Raw genomic sequence first — 17,745 nt, forward strand, 5'->3', positions numbered from 1 at the left:
TTTAGAGAAGCGAAAGGGGAACACACAAGAACCTACATTCTTTTCGGTGGGGAATCCTAAAATATATACAGTTTTTGTTCTAGGATAACAGCTATTACATACTACATGCATGTATGGGGGATATAATTATGCATTATATAATATTGTTGCCATTCTAACTCGATAGTTCTTTATCATTTAGAACAACGTAACAAGGGTCTTATATGACCTGTCACATTCTTACAGGATTTTTGGGGTGATCATGTCCTAGTTGGTTCCCTAGAATCTAGAGGCCTGGACCTCAGGTTGACGATTTCCCGGATATAGCAATGAAACAAGTATTAGTATCTTTTTAATCGATTTTATTACGATATCTACGATTTGTTTAATTATTAAAGGTAACAAAACACACAACCAGCGTAAATATTATTCATCTTTTATGACATTTGACGTGCAGTTGCTGCATTACAGGATGACTGATAAATAGAGTCACAAACAATGAATTAAAAAAAACAATCATGGTAGCTTAAATGTTTGTGAATGTAAGATATCCTAAAAGATATAGATGAGCCACGGTTTAAATGCCAGTTTGCTGTTTAACAGAAAAACAGACACATCCGTAGCTCCTCTGGATAAATATGCATCTACATCACTAAATGTTGATAACTTTGGACCCTCCTTGGATATAATTTTCATAATTTTCCATACAACAATAAAAGAGATAAAGAGCGAAACAACCATTAATCAGGTAGACAGAGATTTTTTAAATATTCAAACCCCGGTTTTAGGAAATCTCCAAGTATACAAGCCCGAACTAGTACATCTGCTGCGGCGTACGGGTCCATATTGGACCCAGGTCGCCTGTCTTCAAAATACCCACGGCCATCCATGTCGACCAGTTTAGGAATTCTGACTGTCGTTGATCTTTTCAATCCTACACCAAACGTGAATTCATCAACCTTTGGAATCCAGTGCTCAGTGTTTTGGCTTTCCATTCTCTTTGTGTTTTCCGAGTCGGGCGAAGGGTCATAACATTTGAACAATTCCTGTTGATGCGATTTAGATAATATCTCGATTGCATGCATGATGTACCTATAAGAAATTCATTAAAATCGTTAGAGCTGTAGACTTAAAGTTAGCTTATCACGAATACAGTTATTACTTTATGACAATCATGTAATAAATTAGGAATGAATACCAATATGTATTGAACAATCATCGAAAAACCGGTATATGATTCACAGAACAGACCTAGCACTACCTAAGCAACTTAGTGTGTAAAGAACTCCTTACAGCGAATTACAGAATACCTGTAGATAGAATTTTTAACAGTTTGCTGGATGTGTTTTCAATTTGGTCTTGCTCTAAACCTAGGTCATGTGATTTCTCGGGTATCATTATTGATTTATTTGCATTTTTTAAAAAAATTTCATCCAATATGAATGTTCTGAATTAAAGTAATTGAGCAGTCATAGCAAAGAAATTGGTAATGTATGTACCAGGAATCGAAAAACCAAGATGTCATGATGATTTTTACAATAAAATAAAGTGAAACAAAAGTTTTAATGTCCCTTTTGTTTTGTTTTTGTTTTTTTGTTTTTTCAGCCGGGCTCTGCTGAAAGCAGAGTTCTGGCTATAGGCAGGCAAATCGCCAATGTTACTATGAATAGCACAACTTCAAAAGTAAACAAAAAACCAAACAGCGTCAAAGTAAAAGCTTCCGCTATACCAAATAGTTACACAAAGAGCCACGTTTTGTCAAAAGTGTTGGCATTTTGTTTCTTTGTTTAATTTCGGGAGAATTGTCTATCTTTTTTGTTTTTTAGTAACGTGTTTTGAAAACAAGACTATGCATTTTGGACACATACAATGCGCATAAATTTCCATGAACTACTTTGCCGTGCGCTGAAGAAATGAGGATTGAATATATAACGCTTGCTGCAAAATTCAAGGCAGCAACTGTTGAACTTTTTTCTACTAGACAGACATATTTTTGTTTATAGCCGCTTACAAAATTTGGTCGCTCTCTGACGCCTTGCCGACATTAAAAGCATAAGAGAGAGATATATATATTTTTCAGTCTTTACTACACAAAATGCATAATTAAAGACACGCCAAAAGAGCCGGCTTTCAGTACTTCAGTACTTTGATTTTAATTGTCCTCAAACTAGAAAACTGACCAGTCAGGAAGGGCCCCGCTATGACAATTATATAGAGAAGTGAAAAAAAACTTTGAATTCCATCCTCTTTATATTAACAATGATGAAAAATAAATACCCGGCATAAGATGTAAAGAACTGCAATATATAAAAGGTGGTAAAAAAAAATGAAAATTATAAGTAACAACTGTATTTTTAAAAATTTCAAGATAATTCCTGAATGTCCAAAAACTCTAAATAGTAACCTTGTATCTGCATAAAACAGGGATAACCTAATGTCTTATAAAAAAAACACTAAATTAAATGTGTATTTAAAAAAGATTTAAACAGGTGTTTTATAAAATGCAATCCTTCAGTGAATGCAAATACATTGTATCACCCAGGGATGACCTCAACTTCAAAACAAACATCAGTTGCAGACAAAGGTGTTCATTAATCTTCATATGACAGATAGAGATAAGCCTCTAAATTTTCTGCAGCAGGCAAGATAATTAATCCCAGGGGATTACTCTACTCTCTCATCCTTTTCTTCTAAATTTACAAAAAGATTTTTTTCTTTCAGAAATGACAGAATGGGGTTATTTTCTGATTACCTGTTAAAATTAACAGCATTAAGGCAGAAAAAAATAAAATAAATAATTAAGAAATAAAATACATAATTAAAAAATAAAATAGTGAAAAAGGATATCTTAATATATATCTTGATTTTAGAATTCAATAAAATTATTATAAATCATTGTGTACGGTATTTTAACCAAAATAAAGAATGAGTATTATATCTTAAATCCATATTTCAAAGAATGTACACAATACTACACATCATTCAAAATTGACCTTAACTTCAAAACAAAGTTCATTTGCAGACACAGGCAGTGCAGTAATTAATCTCAATGTGACAGATAAAGATAAAGCTTAGGATTTTCTTCCTGTGGAAGGTTAATTAATCCCAAAGGACAAATATTGCACAGCCTTCCAAGTATACAATGGTAACATTCTCAGCAGTTCTCTCTCTTTGCCCATTCATTCTTATGCATATAGTTAAGGAATCTACCCCACCACCCCAGATCCAAACCAGAAGACATACGGAACCAAACTTAGCATCATAATATGTATTTCTGCCTACTGAACTACCATACCAAATTTGAACTTGATTGGGCAACCATAAAAAAAGTTATTAGAAAAAAAACAGAAAATTTGTGGACGGAAGAGTGACAGACGGACGGACAGAAGGACGGACGGACAGAGTGATTACTATAGGGCACCCGCAAATCCTTGCGGGGCCCTGATTATATTTTTGAAATATGGGGAAGCGATTTGTCCTTGAAGTATGACACGAGGGTTGCAATATTATGATGAAAACGTTGTTGTATAATTAGGATACTAAACTTGTTATTTGACATGCTTATAAAACAGTAATCATTATTATCAACATTTACATTGGATTCCCAATGGTAACAATGGTTTAATCAATAACATTTGTATGCCAAAACTGGTCTATGCTTATTGCTACAATTGATACCATTGCCATCACATTGCACCGATGGTATATTGAAAGTTGTTAACACTGGTAAAACTCTGAACGAACAGTGTTCTAGAGGCTTTCTTTGTGCAATAAGAATGGATTGAATTAAGGAATGAATTGAATTTCTACCTATGTTATACGATATAACATAACTTGGGGCAGTTTAGGCTTTATAAACCGCGAAGCGGTTTATAAAAAGCGTAAACTGTTCCAAGTTATGTTAATATACTCGTATAACATAGGTAGAAATTAAAATTATTCCTTATTATATATGAATTTGTTTAGCCAATCAAATGAGGCGTTACAATCAGAATTAAATTATTATGAAATAACAATATAAACTTGAGTAATTACAAGACCTTGGTTGAGACCTGACGTGATACCAGGCTGAGCAATCTAGCAAGCTATATTCATTTGGAAACTGTGATTCGCTGCAAGTTCCCCTAGTTCAGTCATTGTTGATATGTTGACTTGGTTTTATGTATGAATGTGACAAAGTATAGATAGTGTTATTCAATCTGTTAAATCAGTAGTATCTCACACTATAGAAAGACAATAAAATCTCTTGTAGTGTCTTCGGGTTTTTTATTATCAGAAAATAAGCTAATTATCGTGTTCATATGTCCTAACAATATAGGTTTTTATATAAACAAAGTATACCTTGTGCCCCCTTCCTCTCTCATTTGGACTGTACTGAAGTTGAGATGTCCACCCGCAATCGTCCTTACCCCTGGGAGTGGGGCGGGTCTAAAGCTCACTCGTACCCCGAACGTCTCCGCCAATCTGTGCAGTATATACCTCGACATATACAGGTGATCCCCGATAGCCACGCCCTCGCAAGGACCTATTTGATATTCCCACTGTAAAAATAGGTTATGGTGTTACTATATTGGTCTGGATAAAAGTAACTATTGATAAATGTTGAATTAATTAAATATCTTATGGTATATTTATGCGTAATATTAATATTAAGACAGATTTGAAGCAAATGAGTTTAATACTGTTGTTGAAAAAGACTGCCATTTATAGGATTTAAGGGCATGAACGATATAAATGGCAATGTAAACATAATTATTCAAATGTTTTTTTTAAAGACTAGTTAATCACTCCCATCATTTCATTAGTATGACGAATTTTATGTTAACATTCACAGATTCGCTTATTATGTAATTATGACTTCGCCACAACGGAATTAGAACTCGTGGAACTAAATAAATGTATGCCATGTTTTGGAAAATAATTATTTTGAAATATTAACTAATTGATTATTGTTTGTAAATAAGCTGGCAATATTTTGAGAGTACTTATCCTACGTTTTGTTTTATCAATTATCACTAAACTTATTTTTCTTCAAAGTTTCTCTGACCGTAACGTCAAAAAATGAAGTAACAGTGTTTGTATACTGATAGTAAATTCTAATAGTAAATTAAAAACAATTAAGGTTTTTTTTTTTATTTCTGTAACAGATTGCCTGCATGGCTAAGGGTCCAATGACCGTTTTTAGGCTTAAGTGCAAATATAGGAAAATCATGTATCACATAAAATGTATACTATAATAATAATAAGGTTTGGATGCGGTACATGTATCATGATAACGGTTGTTATTTATAAGCAATATTTATAATGATTGTCACTTGTTGAATATTCTCGTAACATGTAACTCAATTTGAGACCCATATGGTCTGTAAATCTAGTGTTGCTACTATTAATAACAATATATATTACGTAGAATTATGCTAATTAAAAGAAGATTGAATATGAATACAATGGCGGAGTACCTGGGATGGCCCGTTCTCCCTGTTGCGGCCTCCTATTTTGACACCAGCGTATAGACAAGCCAGAAAGTGGCTGCTGGATAGTTCTCTTTCCAAGCCGACGTTTTTGTTGTGTGGATGGCCAACATGATTGTACATGACTAGGAGGTTTGAGAAAGGGTATAATTTTACGTTTATGCAATCTTAAACACCAGTTAAGTTTGATTTTAATGAGTTAGAATATAAGAACAAATACTGTGTATCCCTGCTTTTGAAAATGCCAAAATCAGGAGCATGTAGCGGATCTTAAGGATTTATAAAATATACATTGATTTTCTGACTTTTATGAAAAGTTACCTAATGTATCGTAATTGAATTTTTCAGGATCGTAACTGCATGGAATGCCTTCATCATTAATGACATAATATTCCTGCTCGATGCCAAACCAAGGTTCGCGGGCCTTTTCCGGGCGATAACCCGTGACTGGATCAAAATCCAGACGATTCATGGTTTTTGTGCATCCAACTCTAGTATTGAAATCTGTAGATAAACGATATTGAAACTCAATTGTCTACAAAAACAGCTTACATCAACCAGCCATTTACGAGGAAAAGGTTGCAGAAATATCAAACACAAAGAAATAATTCAGAACAATGAATCAAGTCCCGCCTGTGACATATCTATTTTATTTTAGGTCCGGGGGGGGGGGGTTCAGGGTATGTACCGGGATCAAATATGTACACTTCCCTCAGAATATAAGACAGATAATGATCCCATCATTATGTTACTTTTTGTTTTCTAATTGGAAAAAATCAACTGAAACGCAGGTTATGCATTTTTTCTGCAATGTTGCTACCTTAAAAGTTCATACCCCGCATTAATTACCAAATAAAGTATGTTATTGTTTGAATGAATTATTTTAGAGTTTCATGTCTTATTTAAAGTATCTAGAAGCCTTGTTATTAAAAATATAAAATACATAATTAATATATAAATATATATATATTAAATGGTAAAAAAAACCTTGTACATTTCAAATACATTTACCCTAAATTTACCTGAAGGGGTTTCCATGGACACCCATACGTCACACATTACAAGTTTGTGTGGGCTATGAAAAAACGGATTTTCAAACATAGCCACTGGTTTCAAAATCATTTCCTGGGAGTCCTTTTGTTCTGCATTATTCCACAGGTTTATATTCCAAATAGGACAGTCTATGGAGAAATAACGAGGATTAGTTTTCATGCAAACAAAATAATTTACGCTTACATCCATCGTTTTTTCAATCCCTATTTCCATCTAATAAAAACTAATTAAACAAAGAGTCAAATCAATAAACAACAATGCACAGAAAATCGTTCAAGGCCAACAATTACCCTTTTTCATCTACCAGTATATGCTATATAATATACCGTACAATAGACTATGGACTGTAGTACTAATTCATACAATATCTACTGTACAATACAAACACTGAAACATGTCTCTTTGCTATGTCACGTGGTATAACGGTTGAGTACTATTACTGTACAATAATCAAGTTAAACAGAACTCGTTAAGCTGGTCTCGTTGTATTCATTTCTACCATTAATTATTTCTGCAACCGTTATTTATCTATCTCTCTAAAAAATATCATTATGCATGAATCAAATAGGCGTTTTATAACATTCGAACAGGGATAATTTTTTAAGGTTCCGCTGTGCGGGCGCCCTATAGTGATCAGTCTGTCCGTCCATCCGATATCTCTTGTCCGGAGCATATCTTCTCTCCGCTTTGCCCGATGTGGGTCATACTTCACCCACAGAGTGCCTTTTAGTAAAAGGTGTGAAGTGACCTTGAACCAAGTTTCAAGGTCAAATGTGAAGGTCATAGCAGAAATTTATGAAACATTCATGTCTGGGTCTTTTCTCCCATTGGTCCAATCTAGCCATTACTTCACTCACACAGTGCCTACGATCAAAGGGTGTGCAGTGACCTTGAATGCTGTCTCTAGGTCAAGTGTCAAGGTCGTCTTGGATCATGCAAATTTTACATCAACAGAGCTTTAGGTTAATGGCGTGCAGTGATTTTATAATTTTAACCAAGTCAATGTGATGGTCATACCGGACCTCTTTATAATCAGTTTTAGACTGTAGATTATTTCCAATTTGCTTAATCTTTCTCAGGTTGAATAAAAATGCCTATACGTAAGGGGTAATAAGATTGAATTTAAACTTGTATGCCAGCTGGAAAATTTCAGAGTTATAGGGCAAGGTCAAAGAAACATTCTCGGATATGCTTTTCGTACTATTGTCCATTATTTAAGCGGGGCCCTTTGAGATGGTTGTCTAGTTGTGACTGTTTACACTTTGATTACTAAGTGTAATAGCCGGTGTAATGAAGAATAATGACCCCCGTAGAATAATGACCGGGGGTCATTTTTCTACGTAGAAAAATGACCCCCCCGGTCAATATTCTACGTAGAAAAATGACCCCCGGTCATTATTCTACGTAGAAAAATGACCCCTTTGCCTGAAGAATAAGTGTCATTTTCATAAAAATGAGCACACTCCACATGAAGAAAAAGTGACCCCTGTAGAATAATGACCCCCTTGTAGATTAAAGTTTTTCAGTATATTTTTTTATAATTTGTGAAATAGTCTTTACACTATTGCAATTTTTATTGCTGCAGTTTACAGAAAGTAACAGAAATTATAATTCATATTCAAATAAACTTAAAGTGAAAGAAGGGGTATATCTTAGAAAATAAAAATCATTCCGTTATAACAAGATATTGACGTATTGCATCGGGGTATGGTTGTCATCTTAACAATTACATTTACATATATCTATGGTGTTCCGATAGGGCCACTTCGACCTTAGGGCGAAGATGCGAAGTTGCAAATGCGATACTGCGAAGGCGAAAGAGCAAAAGTGCGAAGATGCGACGACGAAGCGCGAAGATGTGATGCCTAAAATGCGAAGGTGCGAGGGGCGAAGGAGCGATACTTCTATCGCTCCTTCCCAACTTTGCACTCTGGCCTTCGCATCTTCGCACTTTCGCCGTCGCCTTTTTTGATTGCATTCAGCAAGTCTCGGTCGATTACATAGAATTTTATACAGGCACCGTACTCGCCAAGGTTTTCAGATTAATCCATGCTATTATTGGTACGCATGCGCTAGGCCATCGCGCTTACTATGAATGTTTATAAATATTTTAAAGTAAATGTAACATATATGTTTACCAGTGCTGGCTATGCCTAATCATTATCTACTCCACACTAAATGTAATGTCCGCCATAATGTGTACATATGCACTTCCAGACTCAGGACTGTCACTTAACAGCCGTCTCTTTACCGTGGACCAAACTCAGTAACAATGTAATTTCATTATGCGACACTCCTTGCTCATGCATGGATCTCGAGGGGGAAAGGGGGTCCGCCCCCCCCCCCTCCCGGAAAATTCAATATTAATAATTTCACGCAGTAAAAGGGGAGAGGGAGTTCGGACCCCATCCCACTGGATAATTTTATTTTATTAATTTAATAAAAATAAAATTTCCAAAATATGCCTCGGAACCGTTTCAACGATGGAGAGCTCCGCAATTATAAAACATAGGTAATCACAGATTACAAAGCTCACCGAGACGAGGCATCACCTTTATGAGGCATCACCTTTATGAGACCACCTTTCTCATATTACATGAAAACCATCCTTTATGATCTTGGATATTCATGGATTCTGTTTGGATACAATATCGTATATCATCTGTTAAAAAATTGTATGTTATTCATATGTTCATATGTTAATCAATACAATAATATAAAATTAAAATTGCATCCTATCATAATTACAATATATATCATATAATATCATAAAATACCGTAAAAAATTGTGAGATATGATATTGTAACGTATGATATGACATTGTATTGTGTTATACATTATTGTATTTGATCAAACAATACAATATCATAAAACATAATACAATATAATATTATATGAAACAATATCAAACTGTAACAATACATCATAACATTGAAACATATGATATATATATATGATTATATTATATATATATATATATATATATATATATATATATATATATATATATATATATATATATATATATATATATATGATTATATATGATTATATATATGATTATATTGTATAATTAAGCATTGAATCATTATTGTTTGAAAGATGTGGTCTCATAACTGCAACGGTGTGTGCATACAAATTGTATAACGCGCGCTAGCGCGTTATGAAAATTTGTTTGCACTCATTGTTGAAGTTATGAGACCACATCTTTCAAAAAATAATGATTCAATGCTTATATTTACGTTTTTTAAACATGTATTTCCTTCCCGCAAATATGATTTTTTTTTTAAAGGCTCTGTCTTATTCAACAAGTAATGCGAAATTAACAGAATGGCCACTGGAACAGCCGAAATATACTGACAAAAATAGTACGCAGCGTTTTCAATTCTAATAACACAATTATTTTTTTTCTTTCTGTAATTTAATGAATATACTCTTGGTATACTAAGAAATTAATCAATTGAAATAATTTAAGTGCCAAAATATATTTACATCAATGAAATATTTATCAGCGTAAGTATAATATCAGGTCGTTATCCGGTTTGAAGTCGCGAGAAGAGTTAGTTCTTGTTCTTCGAGAAATACTGAAGAAATACTGAATTATTCATACGCACCAGATTTGGTGATTGGGTCTTCTGTGTTGTGTGTAAATATCACTAAAATTAACCAATGCAATTTAATAGAGGGAAAGAAAGTGAATGTAAACATTATAGTATGATATTGTATTGTATGATACTGTATCATATTTGATACGTAATATGATATTGTATAATATAATACAATATAATTTGATAAACATTCTATCATATCAAATGATACAATATCATGGGATAAAGTAAAATATTATATAATACAATCATACTATACACATTGTATTATATGATACAACAATATATATTAAAATCTCATAAAATACAATTTCATGTGATATGATAATATATCATATAAACCAATATCATATTATACAATATCGTATGATACGATATTTTATAATATTACAATATCATAGGGATCATGTTACATCATTTAACAACAACCATATCTATCTATCAAGCAGGTTTAAGTGAGGTAGGAGATTTCTTTAGCATCCTTGATAATGGAGATCAGGCTCTGCATCTGAAGCAACCTCTGCGTTTCATTTATAATATAGTTAAATCAACTATGCAAGCTATCTTTCTAGCTATAAAACATGTGACCTGTTCCAAAAAACTAAACCTCATCAAGAATCATGAACATATGGCTCTGATTCAGCATTCAAGCCTGTCAGGTGCATCAGTATCATAAGACTATATCAATGCAAGATTGGTGAAGTTAGGACCAGTAATAATACGATATCGTCATCAGAGGGCACATGTTTCAAAAACTTTAACCAGCTCTTAAAATCTTGACCTCCTCCAGCATCCGAAACCTGTGGCTCAGATTCAGCATTTATGCCTGTCAGGTGCATCACTATAATAAGACGCACCATCCATACAAGTTTAATGAAGTTAGGACCAGTAGTAACTAAGATATTATCATTAAAGGGCACCTGCTCCAAAATCTTTAACCAGCTGCAAAAACCTTTACCTCCTCCTGCATCTGAAACCTATAACTCAGATTCAGCACTCAAGCCTGTCCGGTTATCCGTATCATAAGACACACCATCCATGCAAGTTTGGTGAAGTACGGACCAGCAGTAACTTAGATATTGCTATTTAAGGCACCTGCTCCAAAACCCTTAACCTCCTCCAGCATCTGAAAGTTAGGAACCAGATTCAGTAGGTCCAGATGCATCCTCTATGTAACTTTAGTGAAGAGAGGACAAGTAATAGCTTAGATACAGGAGCTGCAACTAAAACTTTAACCAGCTCCGGACGCAGACGCCAGGGATATAGCATATGCTCCCATTGACTTCGTCTCGGTGAGCTAAAAAGGCGAAAGCGCGAAGATTCGAAGGCGAGAGTGCGACGTTGCAAAGGCAAGAAGCGGTAGTAGTATCACTTCTTCGCCTTCGCAACTTAGCACTTTCGTCTTCGCATCTTCGCGCTTCGCCGTCGCATCTTCTATATTCTCCATATTATTCATGAATTATACTTGCATTGAGGATTTCCGCAATACAAACTGCTCGGTATACAAGTGCATCACCTAGAATTAATGATGAAACCAAAATTATGAAAAGTTTACTCCACTGTTAGGCATTATAGCCAAGCTGAAGTTAGAGCCATTACGCCAGTAGATGTTAACGGCCAATAAGGAAAATCGTCAAAGTGCTGAGAGTACTCGTACAGGAAATATATTTTACTTTATCCTCGGCATACTTTAGTAAGTTTAGTTAATATCAAGATGATTAATGAATCAATAGTTTGTATGAGCATTGGTAACGTTGGATACAACAAAGATCGTGTGATCAAAATCAAGCGGGATATAAACCCCTAACATGGGTGTTAACCTCTTATCAACGCTTTTAGAAACAATCTTTTCTTATTATAATCGATCAGTGTTTATTATCTTTTAAGATTTACTATAGTCAGGTACTCTTCACAAATTTGCCCTAAAAGAATAAAGTCAATCCATGATCACAATTACAACATTTCAACAAATGTTTAGAATATTGATGTTCATGTATTACGCAGAAGAAAACAAAACTAACGCAGAATGCTTTTTTTTAAAAATCACTTTCCCCAAGAAATGTAAATAAGAAGTATTCGTATTCCTACGTTACCTGTCCCCTTAGTCTTTTTCCATAAAGATATATACAAGTATCATTCTTCGATTGACAATTCATTCACCAATGAATATTGCTTATATTATTACAACAATTATTCTTTCATGATTATTGTTCGTTAATTATTACACAATATGCTCATTGTGTATGAATTTTTCTTTATATGCGTCATTTCCCGCCGTTTGTCGACGAGAGAAGTGACGTAACTGTTAACAATCAATTTGTGGCAATGTAAGAGTGTTTTGCGTGTGCTTGCTACAGATAGGAAAAACTATATACAGCGATTTATTTACAAGATCGGTGTTTATAACTTCAAAATCAGTTGAACAGAGTGAAAAATAAAGTAATTTCAAAGTCATATCTTGGATACGGGGTAACCAATTTCTATTCATGTTTACGGGGGGGGGGGGGGGTCATTTTTTTATGGGGGTCATTTTTCTTCATGTTTAACATGAAGAAAAATAACCCCTGGGTCTTTTTTCTTCAGAAAAATCCAATTATTCTTCAGCTAGGGGGGGTCAATTATTCTACGTAGAAAAATGACCCCCGGTCATTATTCTACGGGGGTCATTATACTTCATTACACCGGTGTAAAGAAGAATAATGAACCCCGTAGAAATATGACCCCAGGTTCCGAAGTTTATAAAACACATCTTCAAACTCGTACTCTGAGTACGTGCTCCACTGAGTACAACTTTAAAACCCGAGGTTATAAAAGTTTTGTAGTACGTTCTCTGCTGAGTACAATTTGGAGTATGATCCAAAGAAAAGTGAATGGAATTATACGTACAACACGGTAAATCATGTTAAAATGTTGACATGTAGACAAACTGTACATGTACATATACCCTTTTCATCTGCAAGCATGGGAATGTGTAATGTTTGTACTTTTTAGCAGCAAAGTCAATAAAATTAGAGTTTTAGGAAAACCAAACAAAAAAAACGTACAAATTAAAGAGAGTTATTTGTGTGATTATGTCAAAAGTTTTTTGAAAGAGGTTAGGGAGCATAGAATACTGTAGTGTAAACAACGAAGTGACGATGTCTGTGTGAAACTCTCTCTCTCTCTCTCTCTCTCTCTCTCTCTCTCATTTTTACATATTGGGCATGCTTCGTTAATTAACTGTAAATTGTCCAAATATTCAAGCAGAAGAAATACAACGATCTTACTTGGTGTCTGTTCACAATATTCCCTTAATTAAATAAAATTTAGTGTCTTAATACCAAGATTTAGAAAATATAAACATTAATTTATGGAAAGCTGTCCTTTTATAATAATTAATTATTAAGCCAAATAATTCGTTGACTTAGAAATGTTTAAGTTTCTTTTTAATTTGAAATAAATATGAAAGATCATTAGGTAGGCGATGTTCCGTGGTCAAAATAATTGATATTTTCACTAAATATAAAGACAAATGCCCTGCAATTGTCGTATGAATAGATATACATTGATTTCGTGGTTTTAAGTGATGGCAAGTATGGGTCATATTTGACTAAATATTGAATTCTCAGGAAGTCGAGCTATTACAATGAAATTATTTTGTACGTACATTTATATGTACATGTACATAAATTAATGAAGCGAAATATCTAAAAGACAATTTTGGTTGCATCTCTTCCCGGTGTGTTCTCAGTTTGAATACACTTGAAATTGAGTATAGAAGAATAGTTGTGATCTGTGATGTCATAGCAATTAAAGCCGCTTTCAACCTAATTTTTTTCTTGTATTCTATCAGCATATTAATGATAAAACAAGAAGAATAAACTTGAAGATATTTTGTTGCGTGGTTTTTGTTTTTTTTTTTAACTATCAGCAATTTTTTCAGCAAAACACTAGTTATGTGCGTATGATATTTTCTCTTCAAACAGAAAACTTATGACTGTAAAATAGTTTTATCTGTGTTAATGTTTTGAAAATGCACGAATTATGTCTGTATCTAATTGGCTTTGTGAAAAAAATCTTTACATGCAGTTCTTAGAGCATATAAAATTGCCGATTAAGTCCCATACAGTTTGTCAATTTTTCTTCAATTATTCAAGCTACAGCGTATTCAATGAAAGACATTTAACAGCAAATTTCCTCCATCAATGTCAGCAGAAACATTATTTAAATATTAAATATTAGCGTATGGTATTTTCTCTTCAAAATTGTATCAGATAACTTGTTTTGATCATTGCATAGCAACTCTTCAAACGTCCGAAAACATGAAACGCGATGCATTGCTAAATACATGTACCACTAAATGAGTGTATCTCATTGCCACATTCGACATATCCTGTATAGGAAGACTATCCAAATGTAAATTTTCAATATAATTTATTTTTGCATCAAGTGTTAAGGTAACTATTATAATTGAACAATTTTAACAGAGCTTGGACTTTGGGTAGCTGTGTCTAATAGCAACATAACGAAGGCATGTCTATTTCATTGCTAGCCACTCAGCCGCGGTTCTTTGAAATCAACAAGATTTGTCTGGCTTTTAAGCTAAGACTACCCAATCCCGCCAATCCGTGTATATTTCGCTTGAAACCAGCGTCATTCTTCACTTGTATTCTACCGAACGTCCCAGTCTTGGTTCTATTTTGTATACAGAAGTGTTTCATTCTGCAAACTCATCACTCACACTTTGTGGTTCATCATGGCTAATGCTTGTGAAGTGATGTTAGTAATTGGATTTATTTATTGGTTAGTATTAAACGTGACAAGTGGTGAGGGGTAACTTAAAGTTACTACCCACCTGAGTTGTGTCTTGAATAGCCTAGCCGACCGGGGGACGTCTTTACTATTTCAGGTTCTGTTCACAACTGAGGAATAATCAATCAGCTGATCGGAATGCCGAACCCGATCTTAATTACATATACTACATTCCTCCCCATTTTAATAAAATCACACCGTATGGCACAAATCAGAATTTCCGACTTAATGCCAAAATCTTAAAATCAAATGTTGTATATTACACATTTATTTACAACTAAAAATCACTATACACAATTATAAAATCAACACAATCTTCCTAGACATTCCTTAAAGTCCTCTAATAAAATGTCATTTCCCTTGTCGGACAAATGAATTCCATCTCCCCTAAACAGTGATTTATTTTTCCAATAAATTTTATTGTGTAGTACTACTTTCCCTCCCTTTTCTTCAACGAATGATCCTACTTCTTTATTAATATAAATTTTCTTCTTTTCTCCCTCCCAGCCATCAATTCTACCCCAAAATCTCCTGGATAAAACTTCCGAAAAAATCAAAATTGTATTTCCAAATTTTTCAGTAAACAAACTTATATCAGTTTTCATTTTCTTGATAAGAGGTAGTGAGCTACAAAAAGAAATATCATTGGATCCCAAGTGAATAACCATGATATCAGGACTATTGTTATCTGTTAGAGAATTAACAGTTTCGACAAGGGAACACCATTTCATTCCTCTAATTCCATGCCAAGTAATTTGAACACTTTTTAGACCCAAATTCTGAGGAATTTAGCATTGTTGATCTTTGATGTGCCCAATAAATAAATGAAGAACCCACAATAAGTATTTTCTTGTTTTTCTGAAGATTGTTATTTTTCAAATAAACTGTATGAATTTTATTCATGTCTAAAAGAATGCTCAATATTTTCCAATGGAATATACTTGTGATATTTTGAGCTGGGTAAGGCATTTTTGTTAAAGGGAAATGTTGTTTTGTCTCGTTCAAATAATATGAGATTTGTTCAAGGTCATCCTCTTGCCAGATTGCTCCTTGACAGGACATGAATCGTTCATTAGTGTTGATGAAAGATAGTGTTTTGACCATGTTTGATGTTACTTTAATTTCTTGCCCAACAAGTTCGGAAGTTTACATGTTGATTTCAAATACATGTCACCATATTTCACAAACATTACATATCTTACCTGGTCAACTGGTCAAATTCCCGTTTAATGTTTTTTTGAAACCTTATTTTCAAATGTGTGCAAATTAAACCCTCGTCCTTTCCTCTTAAATTCACATTCATAAACATAGACATTTTATCGATGAAATGATTAACGCTTTCCATTTTAATTCAAATACATGTAATAATGACGCAATTAGAGCGTTTAACACAGAAACATAACCATATGTAAAAATCTTAAATGCCTTGCACTTCTTTTTATATAGATCATAGGTATTGAGTAAGACTTTGAGATAGCTCTATACCTTATTCAGAAAACCGCCGTGGGTGAAAGACCGCAGATGGGGCTTGTAACAGAAAGCGTGCTAAGATTTGACTTCGGTAGGGTCATAAATGCGACTTAGGCGGAATCCTTAGCCCTGTTAAGGTCTTACTTAAGTATGCCTGATACCGTAACATAAAGCAAACTTAGCAATGATTTAGTTAAGTCATGCTTATTTTAAAAAGTAAAACCGAATCGTTCATCTCTTTAATCGAATTTGAATGTATTGGTGTATGTAATAAATCATTGCTTAAAAGATAGACTTAAGTCACCACCACCGGCCGCCTAAGTTCGTACTCAAAAAAGTTTTATAACCTCGGGGTCTGCAGGTCAATAGTCGACTTAGAAAATAAACCTGTAGAGGAAGTGTCATATCAAGTATAATCATCACTGCCTGAAGAAACAGTCCCCTGTACAATATTGACCCCCCCCCCCCTTTATTTAGGGGAGGATTTTGATTTCCTGAGTTTGCTTAAATGAGACTGTTCAATGTTGCAGTGTAAATGAAGCTACTCAGTACACTAAGGTGACCCGTCACCCCCCACTACTCACCGCCCACACACCGCGGCTCGGAATCCACCACTCGCGTTTGGTCCAAGATATCACATCTTGTGTGATTCAGGAAAACGTATTCCAAAATCACTTTCCCTGTCCTGTTACGGATTCCTGAGAGTAAATGATCCGGTTCCTTTGTCGCCATCTAAATGACACACAGTTCGTTTTTCGACTGAAAGATGTCAAAGTTATTTCAAAACTAACTAATTCATAAATAACTGGTAGTGAACTAAAATAAATGCAATGAAAATGTTTACAAATGTCGACCGAAAATGTACGAAACGTGTAGTATTTGTAACTAAGAGTGACAAATCGCTATAACTTCCGCTCTCTGTTTCGTAACACAAAGGTGAAATGTGGAATTACAAGGAGTTACATCTAAATAAGAAATAAGGAATCATTCTTTGAGTATTATGAGGTGATAATTTCGGTTCGGGCTTGATCAAATCCAATAAAGCCCGAAGGGCTTTATGATAGATTTGATCACGCCCGACTGAAATTATCACCTCATAATATTCAAAGAATGATTCCTTATTACTTATATTTGTATAATTTTAAGCCATCGTACAATTAAATATATAAATATAAATTAGCAAACCCCGCTGGCGCTTCAATTTGGAGTCATTTGTATTATGGGTTATATAGTACAAAATCGATACGTAGTGTTATCACAGGCAAAGACACTGGGAAATGTAAATATAGTAAGATATTACTACAAATACATGTATTAATTTCATGCTCAGGAACAGTTATAAACTGTCGTTCCCAACAAATGGATACATTAA

At 34.0% G+C, this 17,745-nt stretch overlaps 1 protein-coding gene across 2 annotated transcripts; it reads right to left on the reverse strand.

The window, feature by feature from the left end:
- Window positions 1-301: 301 nt before the first annotated feature.
- LOC128185892 (glutamine synthetase-like) lies at window positions 302-17,129 on the reverse strand. 2 transcript variants are annotated; one of them, XM_052855595.1, is made up of 6 exons: window positions 16,958-17,129; window positions 6,473-6,631; window positions 5,772-5,954; window positions 5,439-5,575; window positions 4,321-4,520; window positions 302-1,071 (listed from the first exon to the last, which is right to left on the reverse strand). In XM_052855595.1, exons 1-6 carry the CDS (start codon window positions 17,103-17,105, stop codon window positions 720-722), a joined length of 1,179 nt encoding a protein of 392 aa, XP_052711555.1. In that variant the 5' UTR covers window positions 17,106-17,129; the 3' UTR covers window positions 302-719. The 2 variants fall into 2 exon arrangements, with proteins under 2 accessions (XP_052711555.1, XP_052711556.1); XM_052855596.1 differs by lacking the exon at window positions 6,473-6,631.
- Window positions 17,130-17,745: the final 616 nt, after the last annotated feature.

This window comes from Crassostrea angulata, chromosome 5, assembly GCF_025612915.1.
Source record: "Crassostrea angulata isolate pt1a10 chromosome 5, ASM2561291v2, whole genome shotgun sequence".
Taxonomy (NCBI): Eukaryota; Metazoa; Mollusca; class Bivalvia; order Ostreida; family Ostreidae; genus Magallana; species Magallana angulata.